Source organism: Prinia subflava, chromosome 3, assembly GCF_021018805.1.
Source record: "Prinia subflava isolate CZ2003 ecotype Zambia chromosome 3, Cam_Psub_1.2, whole genome shotgun sequence".
Lineage (NCBI taxonomy): Eukaryota > Metazoa > Chordata > Aves > Passeriformes > Cisticolidae > Prinia > Prinia subflava.
The window spans coordinates 40,682,915-40,695,298 of NC_086249.1; the positions used below are offsets into that span (position 1 = coordinate 40,682,915).

General features: G+C 35.5%; 1 protein-coding gene across 2 annotated transcripts in view; it reads left to right on the forward strand.

Annotated features, from left to right (window-relative positions):
* Positions 1-12,384, forward strand: part of NBEA (neurobeachin) — a 458,593-nt gene that overhangs the window by 229,677 nt on the left and 216,532 nt on the right. For both annotated transcript variants that reach the window (XM_063394796.1, XM_063394797.1), the window contains exons 37-38: positions 5,191-5,299; positions 9,331-9,497. In XM_063394796.1, the coding sequence (XP_063250866.1) occupies positions 5,191-5,299; positions 9,331-9,497 (276 nt within the window). The remainder of the gene's footprint in view (positions 1-5,190; positions 5,300-9,330; positions 9,498-12,384) is intronic.

Below are 12,384 nucleotides of genomic sequence, written 5' to 3' on the forward strand. Positions count from 1 at the left end.
CAGATAAAGGAAAGACTGGGTAACATAAGCTCAATCCTTTTGTCTAGCAGCATAAGAGCTATGAGCGCTTTCTCTGTGTGAGATTATCACTAGGAACAAATGACTTCAGGATAGCAAAGCCAGGTTAGGATAGTTAGTGAGATAAGGATTTTCATCCTTCAGTTGTGATAGGTGTGCAAATAGCCTGCCAATCACATTTAGATGTGTTTTTGCAAGCATTTTATGTTTTTTACAGGTTTCTAATACAGTTTATGTATAGTCTTATCAACATCTCTATTTCCAAAACTCTAAAAAAGTTCTCGCAGGCATTGGCTATTTATCTAAATGATTTCATGCATTTTGGTACTCCACAATCCAGCCTTTTTAAACTCCATTATCTGTAGAACAGGAGCCTCTGATTGGTTACACATACTTTTTTTTTACAGTTTCCTTTAACCTGTAAGCACTCTGGAATTCTAAACTAACTTTGCTGAGGACAGAGTTTTGGAAAGCCAGATACATGAATTTAAAATAACTTCTTACCTACTCCCAAACAATATTTACAAATAACTTGTATTTATGAATAGTCATGTCCTGAACCTTGCTCTCAGTCTGGTCTTGCTCATAAGACTGAGGTTCTTCCATTTTTAGGTTAAGGAGACTCTACCATTTATTCCTACAGATACTTAAGCCTTGCCATGGTTATTGTGAAGTACCAGCTTATTTTAATTAGAGATTTTGCCATATCTTCATCTGAAAACTCCACAGTGATCTGAAGAGAAAGCTCATTTCTCTGTAGGAGGATTTGAGGCACAAGTGATTTCAAACTGCTTTGTTGGTGAATTCCCTACTGAAAGTCTTTTGATTCAGTCTAAAACCAAGTCAAACCTGTTTCCTGGTAGAGGAGCTCTATCAGTGGTTTGTAAATTTGTGTGCATTGATATAAATCAAGCTTATGTGGGTGAAAAGTAATCATAAGTTAGATCCTGTTTAATCTCCACCTTATGCAGTAAGGATTGCCACACAAAGAGGAGCTCAGATTTTTGCTACTCATCAGTTCTGGGTTGAGATCAGCTCATCTGGCAAGCACAGTTGCCTTCAACACTGGTAGGAGTTGCAGTGGTGCAACTGAAGAAATGGTCACAGAGGATAAAGCCAAACATTCCTTCAAAGTCAATATTTTACTTTTTTTTACTGAAGCCTTTTTTTTTTTTTTTTTTTTGGTAAGTCACGAATTACTGGAAACGAGAATAAAAAGTACAGCAAGCCTGTGGTGAAACATCACATAAAACTCCTTAGCCCTCTGGAAGAACTACTTATGTAGAAATTTGTATGTATGACCAGAAGGCTTGATTCCTCACTGTCTCAGCATTAATGTAGCTACTAGATCTGGTGAGGGTGGTGCTGAGACAGGATGAGGATTTACAAGGGTGAATGAGAACAGTGGGTATAACTCAGTCACCATGATGAGGAGATCTCACTAAAAACCATGGTTTTTTTCCTAAAGGAGAGTAAAATGTGGAAAGCTCTCAAATTTTATATCATCCCTTTGTATTGCAAGTATACATTCTTGTGCCTCAAGGTCCTTCTCAGTGGAATTGGTCACTCCAGTACAGGATGATTGTTAGGGGAAAATAGAGAGTATAGACTTTTCCCCAAAAAAGAGAATGCTCTGTAAAAAACTGTGGGTGGGAAATCTAGTTGGGCAGATGACAGAAATATCAATCAGGATATACTGGGTGAGTTTCAACCTGCATTAATATAAATGTTATGCAGTGTAATTTACTATATAAATATTTTATAATGTAACAGTACATGGAGTTAATATTCTTGAAAATATATGCTAGGAAATATATGCATCTTTTGGAAGTATCTGAGGAGGTAAAAGACCGGTCTATCACTGAAATTTTCTTCTGCAAATCACAGAATATAGGGCTAAAAAAACTGGAAAAACAATTCTAGAATTGCATCAGAAAGGATATTTCCATTGAAATAAGGCAGCAATAATGTCACTATGTAAATAGTGACTAGAATTTGTCGACAATACTGCTGACAGTTTTGGGTATGCAGTTGCAGAAAAGGTAAAATCAAACTATGTTATTAGTAAAGTTCCTCTAATCAACTATTAGTTCCTCTAATTTGCCATACAAGAAAATTCAGAGATCTGGTTTACTTAGCATAATAAATAGGAATACATAGAATAACAGAAGATCATCAGAAGGAAGAATTGTGTAAACCTAAGGGCAAGGTTTGTGTAAAATGAGACAATAAAGACTGCTGAAGAATATATTTGGATTGGAGAGGAAGAATTTTAAGATTCAGAGAACCTTTCAAAGCTGTGTGGGAGGCAAGTAACTCAATCACATTTTCATATACTGGAAATACATTTCATGAAGTAGATTTAATGAATACACCTTTCATAAGCTAAAGGCAGTTTATGAAAGATTTTAAATGCTGTAGATGCCTGTTGCAATGAAAGAGTGAATTTGCAGACCTAGAGATCCTTGTTCTTTTCTCTTACTTGTAGTGAAGGGAGATTTTTAAAATTTTTTTGATGTACTGGAAGATTTTGATACTACTGGAAGACTTTGATGGTACCAATTTGGGATTCTTTCTGAATGATTTCTTTTTTATTTCCTTTGAGAATCCAAAAGAAATTGTAGGCACTTTTTCTCATGCCAAAAATTTGGAGGTTTCTTTTTTTTTTAGTGACCTTTTGTCATCCATGTCATTGACTTATTCAGGATTTAGATAAATTGGTTAGTATTCAAAAGATGACAACATTATCATGCTTGTTCATCAGGTATAAAACAGTTAAGACAGTACACTGAGTAGTGCTGTGTCTATATGGATCTGATTTTCAATCAGAGATAGCTGGCTCTAATTTAATCCAGTAAACAGTTTTACCATCTTTTACTTAGTACAGACGTAGTTTGAGACTACATGATGGCTTTCAGTTAAAACTAAAAACCAATACCATATTTTTTTTAATAGAGCTTTTAAAGTTCAAAAGGTAAGATTGCTTTAAAAAGTAGAGCAAGCACAGAAGCAAGGACTTTTGCAAAAACCTTTGTTAAACATTGCTTCTGCAACCTTGTAGTCACTGCCTCTCAGTGATGACACATTTAACTGCTTTAATTTATTATGCTTCTATTTTCAGCCCTGCATTCTTGCACTTGCAAATCAAAACATCCAGGTTGAGGCTTCTTTTGTAGCCACACAAGTTTTTTAAATGATGGCCTGGATTTTCACCCTTCCTTTTTTTCAAAGTCTGTCATTCTGTCAAGTGATTCTAGGACTAGCAGGATTATTAATGGTCTGAAGGGAAAAGCATCGTTTACCTAGTCTTTGAAGTTCTACCTTAAGTGCATACAAGCACCTAAGGTAGGTGAATCACAGTCCCTTATTACCACATATTGATAATATGGTATTTAATTGATGATTCACTTTTAAGAGGCTGTGGCCTCGCTTTTGTGATAATCCTAATTTGTTAATGATCATACAAACAGTTTTTCGTCTTTTTCTCGAAGAAGTCGCAATCGGTGATAGATATGTGTGTGTGCATGAAGCAACTGGCAAGACACAGTTGAAATAATGCTGAGATATCCCAGGTTGCACAAGACTGTGTCCAGACGGCTTTTGAATTTCTCCAGGACAGGAGACTCCACAACCTCTCTGGGCACCCTGTTGCAGTGCTCTGTCACCCACAAAGTAAAGCCATTTTTCCTCATATTCAGCTGGAGCTTCCTGTGGTCCAGTTTGTGCCCACTGCCCCTTGTCTTGTTGCTGGGCACCACGGGAGGATCTGTCCCCATCTTCTTCACATCCACTTTTGTTCTATTTCCAATCCATATCTGAGAACAGTCCTACACTTACATCTTAACAATGAAAATTGGAACATTTAACAGTAATAAAATAATGAAACATATTTCCAGCAGGGCAGATTAAAAAATAAGCCTAAATTTTGAATACTACAGGGTAGGCAACTTTAGTCTTTCAGCTTATAATTGGCAAAAAACTATTTGCTTTAAAAATAGCAAAGTGTTAGATATAATAGAAAGGGTTATTAAAAGCATGAATATCCACTGTGAAAACTTGATCCAAGTTTTTTTGTCTTCATCTCTAAAACAGAGGCCCCAACATTTATGGTTTCTCTTGCCATGCACAAATATTAAATATTAGTTCAGGGTTAGTGATTTCCTTCCTTCTGAGATGGTTAAACATATCAAAGGAGGAAAGAATAGACCTCAGATCTTTGCATCTTACAGGTGTAAGATTTAGTAATCATGACTTTCATTTCTAATAGTAATGAATTTTACTTGTGATGCTTCTAACACCAAACACTTAAGGCTGAATTTGCTAGAAATTTCACAGCCTTAATATGAGAAACTCAGAAATTCTTTCCCTGATGCTGCAAGAAGGAAAATCCCAGACCATGTTCCACTTTCACAGAAAAAGAAACAGTTCTTCCTGATCCTAAAAAGACCTGTCAGATCATTGAATCCTGAAAGAGATTTCCTCCCTACTGATAGGAAGAGCAGAGTAATTTTTAATGTAATGGCCAACCCTAGATATGGACTATAGGGACAAGAGAGCAGTTGCTTTCATTCTTGCTGCCCAAAAACATGTGAGCATTTTTAACATCACAATGTTGTTTATGCTTAGGTTATGCAATTTTATTATGCACTTCATGGTATTTTGTGGTTTTTTCAAGTCTTAAAATAATGTGGCTGCCTGATATCCTCAGTCTCAATCCAATCTTAATCTGTTTTTCCCCTCCTTTTTGAGTAAGATTTGTCTATTTCTGGTACCTTGAAAACATGGAAAAGTGACACACTCTTCACTCTAGTGTTTGAGGAAATATGTGAGAGATATTGATATTATTTTGCAATTTTAATAGAATTTTAAATCTTCAGTAATGAATTTTTAAGACTGAAATTGGAATAGCTCCATTAAATGTTTTGAATGGTACAAATAAGAGTTTAAGAAATTTTATAAATTTAGTACAATATGCATATTGAGACTGCTGTTAAAAAGATATTCCAAATATGTTCTTCCATGAAGAACTTTTGTCTTCAATAATAAACAGAAACATTTTTTCCATTTAATGTGATTTCTTTTTGCTTTCACAATGCAGAAAAATGTTGATAAAATTATTTTCTTTCAACTAATTTGAAAATTTAAGGTTGATTCTGATTTTTCTTATTTTAGGTTATTGTGTCATGCAATGAAAGACCATATAGTGCGTGTTGCAAATGAAGCAGAATTTATTTTAAACCGACAAAGAGCTGAAGATGTCCACAAACATGCTGAGTTTGAGGTAAGCCTGAGAGCTGGTGCATTTCTGCTTCTCTGTTTTCACTCAGTTGTCACCTAGACTGTAATTCCATGCAATAAAGATTTTATTTTTTTTTCTTCTGAGGAAGAAATTTACATTGAAAGCATTTCAAAACTGGTTTTTAAAAGCTTTGGTAAATGTCAAGTACAAGGAATGGGTTTAATTTCTCATCTAGTCACTGGAATTCATAAAAGCATTTACAGCTTGAAGAAATGCCTTAATCAGAATGTCTAATCTGATTTGGTAGACCTTTTGGCTCATAAAGAACTTTTCTGATTTGGAAATAGTAACACAAATCACCTTATAAATTACTTTTGTTGATTATTTACAAAAGTATATGAGTTCAGTAAAAATGCAAAGCAATTGTACACTTAAGGTACGTCTCAAAAAAAAAAGAAATAGAAATGTTTAGTTGAACAGATTTAATATTTTAAGGTCATTTTCTTCAAACATTTTGAATTTTGGAGCACTTTAGAACACTTATTTTTTATATAGTGAAATACGATACTGCATATCTTTCTTGATAGTTAGAAATCATTAACTGTCGACAGTAAGGGTCAGTATTGGAAGATGTAACAGAGCAGCTGACTCCCATAACTCTGAAATGTCTATAATTAGTATTCTGAAGAGGAGCCAACACTCAATTGCTTTTTCATCAATGAGTGGTACAGTATACAATTTAAATTACAAATGTTAAATCCCTTGGTTTTAAAATGTCTTCAGTTTAATAGGTTTTCAGTTGTTTATACAGGATTAATTTTATTCCTATTAAAAAAAAATCATGCAACAGTAATGGAGTAAATTTAAAACTTCATTTTGGACATGACTTTATCAAATATGGGTTTGCGTTTTTATGGTGTTTCATACGTTTCATCACTGTTTTTTATCATTTCTAAACCTGCTTTGTGTTTGCATACATTTGTGTAGATGTAGATATACATGTGCAGTCATATATTTTCACATCTTTTACTGCTCAAGTAGCCTAGCATTAGGGTTGAGGTAGAGAGACTTAGAACTGATGATAATAAATAGCTATATCAATTTATTAATCTGTCAGGAAATGTCAACAAGCTCCTGGTGACTAGAAATAGGATCCAGTAATCTAAGTTTTTGATGAGGTTTTTATCTCCTTGGAACAGCTCTTTTAAATGTGCACTTTGATGTACTAGTTTTTGTGCTCCTTGACCTAGCTGAGAACTGTGAGACACAGAGATATCTGTTGTCATTTTGAATACACATAACCTTTACTTCATTTTGTCAGAGCAGACAGCAGACACTTGTCATAGGGGATTGCAACAACTTTATTACCAAGCTTATACTGGATATTTTGAACGTAGATAAAATTGCATTTACAATTAAGTGTATGTCAGAGTGAAGTTTCATATTGCCTCAACAATAAATAACATTTGATATCTATCAGAGCATCGTGCAGTAACCTAAGATGACAATGGAAGATTGAGTTATCTGCTCTTTGAAGAATACATTGAGGTATAAGATCTGTCAGAACTCTAGACAAAATGAGAATATTCAATTAACTTCCAGCTTGTGTTAGCAAATAGGATTTAGAATATTAACTAAATTCCCTAAAGGAGCAGCCTCAAGTCTGTCTTATTGTCTGGTAAAGAAATACACACATTTTTCGTATATGAAAATTCTCATTACATTTGTTGTAGGAAACGACTGAGGGACACATTTTAGGCGAATAAGTTTAAATCTGCAAACCATAAAAGACAATTGTAAAATGTAGACTCTTTTAATGTGAAATTCCCAAGTACTTATATAAGGTGATGGTTAAAGTCTGAAAGAATGCTTTATATATTGTCTTTAATAATGATGGGAATATAACTGAATATTTTATTATTCATCCTACATGAAAGCAGTAGGGATAAAGAGATTTCTGGTAGTTTTCTGCTACCTGATTGTATACCTGTCATTTTGTTTTAATAAACTGTGTAGGTATTTCTGCTGGGGTTTAGTACATGTTAATCATTGCCCTCATCTAGAGAAGTGCATGGCTATTTTATTTTATTTCTGCCCTTTAAACTTTAATTGAATCATTATGGGTGAAATTATTTGTTCCAAGCTGCACCAAGTTACTGGGTCTCCTGCATAAGCCGTGGACCAGCATCTAAGTTTTATTCTGTGACTCCAGTTGTAGTCACAGCCAGGAAAATTCCTCCCAGAATGGGTACTTCACAGTTAACTTCCATTTTGTTAACCTTTGTAATTGTTCAGGAAGAAAAATGAAAATTTAATTTTACTGTCCAATGAGCTGGTGAAATATTAACCTCATTACTAAGGCAGATCATTGTACTAATTGGTGCCTCCCTGTACAAGAAGATAAATTGGAAAATGAATTAACCCTTTATGAATTAGTGTAACCATTGTTCTTTCCCAGATAGATTACTTAAAATGATGTCTGTAAACACAATAGAAAGACCACTGTTAAAATCTTATTGAATGCTAATGTGAACTGTACTAAAAAGGTAGTGTGCAGAAATATTAAGAATAAAATATAAAGTATGAGGTTAACTTAATTTTAATTGCTCTTTTGAATACGAGAAAATTGGTTTCTATTCAGCACTATTACAGTATTGAGTTTTGGCTAAATGTTGTGAAATGGTGCACAGAAACTGTAAGTGCAAAAAATGAGTCATAAAAACTATTTTTTAAATTAGGTATTATGAGAATATTCTGGCCTTTGTAATTTATACCTGGAAAATTAGATTTTTAGTGGGTTTACTTTAATTACTCTGGCTCCATTCCCTTTCTTTAGACATTTTAAAGGAATTTTTATGAGGAGAAATTGAGTTTGAACTTAGCATGATTTTGAGTAAAGAAATGGAAAAATATTGTCCTTATACATAAAGAAAGGATTTATCAAAACAAAAATACACTGTAGAATTCTAGCAGTTTAGAAACAAATTCACATGAAGGTCAAGAACCACAGCATTTATTTTAGAGATAATTTTCTCTCAAGGACACGTGATGGAAATATTAGATCTTTTTCAATTTAAAAGATGAGTGATTTTTTTTATCCATTAAGGTTTTTAGAGTTGGTAGTATTTTATCAAAATTTTTCATGTTATGGTATGAAATAGAAATTACACTCATTTTTTTATTTAGCACCTGTAGCAATAAAATAATCAAATTAATTTTTAATTTTAGTAGTTAATATAATATAAAAATCAAAACCGATGCACATAATTTCTTCTTGTATATTATCCTACCTGCATTTGAGATATATTTTATACCTGAGGACATATGAAACATTTACAAAAGAAAGGCTAAATTTTAAGGCATCTCCATGGCCACGCATATACACACACCCAGATGTATGGCTTATGCTTTTAATTGCAACCCTGTTGTGTTTGCCCTTGGTATTTCAATTTTTACATGTTCTGAGTGCTTTTTCTTGGATAATGTATAGTAGTAGAACATTTCAACTGAGTGGTGTCATGATTTAGAAATAGTACTACAAAAAAATTCAGTGTCCTCACCTAGACTCTCCGAAACGAGACACTGTTTGACTGCTTCTCCACCCCTTCCATGGTGGTGTTGAGAACTGGAGGCACAGGAGATGAAAATCACGAGTTGAGATAAGAACAATTTACTGGAAACAACAATCAGATAGGAAAGAGAACAGTAGCAGCAGCAATATTGGTAACAAAAGGTATAAGACAAAGAAATGGTTTACACAGAAAGTGAAACAATACTGGATCTTTTTGCCTGCCACACTTTCTCCCAGACCAGAGAGAGAGTCTCCCTTACTCCTGCCGCTGTCAAGTGACATGAAATGGTATCAAATAACAGGAGGGTTTGGACACGCTTCCCTCCTGGCTACTGTAAAAAATTAACCCTGTCCTGGAAGAAACTGGGACCAATGGCATGTCCTGCTCGTGTGAAATGTACTTTACTGAGTTCTTTTCATATTCAGAGAGTCTAATAAATAATGATTTTAGGGCGATGCTAGTGGCCTGTCTTTAACGGAGTGGATGCTCTCTCGTTCCCAGTCGCAGTGTGCTCAGTACGCTGCTGACCGCAGAGAGGAGGAGAAGATGTGTGATCACCTCATCAGTGCTGCCAAGCACCGGGACCACGTCACGGCCAACCAGCTGAAGCAGAAGATACTCAACATACTAACGAATAAACACGGTGCCTGGGGAGCTGTGTCTCACAGGTAAGCTGCAAATGTGGAAAGTGGGCCACTTTAAATGTTACTTGCAAATTTTGAGGGAAGCAGGCGTTGTATAACTGAAATATGATTTTGTTAGGGGTTTAAACGTACTTAAGTGTAGCATATGCAAAGCTGAACAAAGTGTAACTCAATTAAGCACGTATTCCTGTTAAAAATTAATTTAAAAAATCTAAAATACATAATTTCTTCTGTATGTAACTGACATAGTATTTGAGGTTTTATTCAGAGTTGTATTGAGTACTGGTTTTAAAAGTTCATTCTATTTAATGTAGCAGTGAAATTAAGTGCCAAAAAGAAGAGCCTCGCTCTTCTGAATCACAAAAATAGCCAGTGGCTAAAGTCCTGACCCTCATGTGGAAGACTTGAGCTGAAATTGCTGCTTTCTTTCATTCAGAGCAAGGTCTTGAACCTGGGTCTGTCATGTGAGTGCCCTGTCTATGAAAGTAGAGTCTGCCAAGTCTCTCTCTTGTTTGTGCATTCTAGCCACAAATACTTGATTTTTTATTAAGAGTGAAACAACTCAAACAAAAGAAATCAAGGAAGTCATGCTCCCAGATAACCAAAATTTTACAGTTTGATTTGTTAATTAAATTCCTATTTGTCTACTCCAAATTACATAGAGAAGAAAAGAAAGCTCCATTTTAGTTCTGATAAACCCATTCAGGAAAAACATAGTTGAGATGGGTAATACAAAAACTTTTTTTCTACATAAATATTCTTTAAGAAAATAGATTTACATTCATGTTGACTACATAGTTAGGGCTTAAGCCTGTTAGAAAAGTTGCCAAGTAATACATTTGATGTGTCAGCAGTAAGATTTAATAAGTAGCACATATACTGTTTATATTCTTTTTGCAATTCTATGTAGTTGGTTCTTGCAGTTATACCATGTTTAAAACAAAAATGAAATATTTCATGTTCATTATCCCCGTTTCTTCTAAAGAAATTCCTCTCTCCTGGATAATGATGGAGATGTACTTATTTTTTAAGATGGCAGAAATTGTGGAAATTCAGTCTTACAGAAACTTTGTTGTCTAACACCAGAGACATTCTGGTGGAAATTACAAAAATGACAAGTGGAAAATTGTCGTATGGTTAATTCAAGACAATCTTAGTCCACGAGGGACGCTCATGTTATCTCTGGTTGAGGCTTAAAGCTGTGTGTCTGGAGACTTGAACATGCTGAAAATAAATGCAATTTTCACTCCTTTCAAGGTCTTTGAACAATAAATAACAATTTTTGAATAATGTTGTTGCTCAGCTTTGTGAATGGCTGCAGACAACTTGGCAGACTTAAATCAATTCCTGGTGACTACCTTTTTCCAGGAGTCTGTTTAGGGCCAAATAACTTTTATCTCCTGGATTGTTGATGGCATCCTAAATGGCAACAGTCCATTGCTGCAGCTATTTCTCTTGAGTCCATGATAGTTCCTGATGGGCCACAAAGTAACTTCACACTTGTGACAAACCTATGAAATTTCTTACACTGAAGAAAAGAAATTCTTATTTTATCCCTGTAATACAACTTGTCAAGTGTTGTCTGCTTCTCAATTACTGGCAGAGTTGCTTTCCCCTTTCTGTGCTTGCAGTGCTAGTTGCAACATTTGGCTTGGTTGAATTTTTGCCACAGGCAGTGGCTTAACCTGGAGAAGGGGGACATGGTGACAGTACAGGGTGTCCAAGTTGGGTCCCCCATTTGCAGGAGCCAGTTGGGAAATGGCCTTGCACTGCAGGTTTGGCAATGTGTGCCCTGTAGCTTGGTGGTCCAGCACACAAGTGCACCTTCTGGCAGGGGACTAGGCGACTGTGAATGGGAAGGACTGGAATGGCAGCAGGGGAGGGAGATGCCCAATGGAAGAGCCTCTGAGCCTTGTTAAGGACCAACATCACACAATGAGCATGTCTGAAAGGCTTTGAGGGCAGAAAATAGAGAGGGGTCTCATTAAACTTCTCAGCCACAGAATGCAAAAACTGTTGTTAATTAGATACTCCAATACTTTTTTTATATGGTGGAAATGGAGATGGCTTCCAAAACCATACACACCTCTGGTCCTGGCTGGCATGAATCACAGCAGGACTCAAGTCTCTGTTTTTAGTTCCTGACAAGGAGTTACAGCACCACCAGTCTCCTTATAAACTCATGCTTCTCCATGCCATGAGAGATACAGCCAGACTGGAACACAGAACTACTTTAAAAACACACAAAAACCACCTTATCACTCTTGACCTCTATGCTTCTGTAGTGATTTTAAAATTTCCACTGGGAGAATTGTTCCTAGTTCTGAAGACATACTGCTGGTCTTCTGTTCAGCTTGAGAGCTGGAGATCCTTCAATGAAATGGTGAATTTAGGGAGATCCTTTTCTGGCTCAGATGGGGCAGGGTAAGAAACAGGTCACACTTCTGCACAAAAGATACTTGGGTAATAGCAATGCCTTTTGACATTCAAAATGGTTAAGATAGGTAGGAAAATATTTGGGCAGACATGACTGTGATTCTTCAAAGCTTCAGTTCTCCATCTGCAGAGTGGCAGTTACTAATTTACTGTTAGTTGCAGCATAAAGTATAAATACGTATAGAAACATAGGATCATTTCAATTCAAAAGAACCTGTAAGATCATTGGATCCAACCATTAACCTAACACTGCCAAATCCACCAACAAATGATGTCCTAAATGCCACATCCACATGTCTTTTAAACAACCCCAGGGATGCTGACTCAACCACCTCCTGGGCAATTTATTCTAATGCTTCATAACCCTTTGGGGGGTTTAATTTTTCACAAAATACAATCTAAAGCTCTCCTGGCCTAACTCGAGGTCATGTCCTCTTGTCCTATCTTGTCCTGTATGTTTTTATCTCTTCTCAAG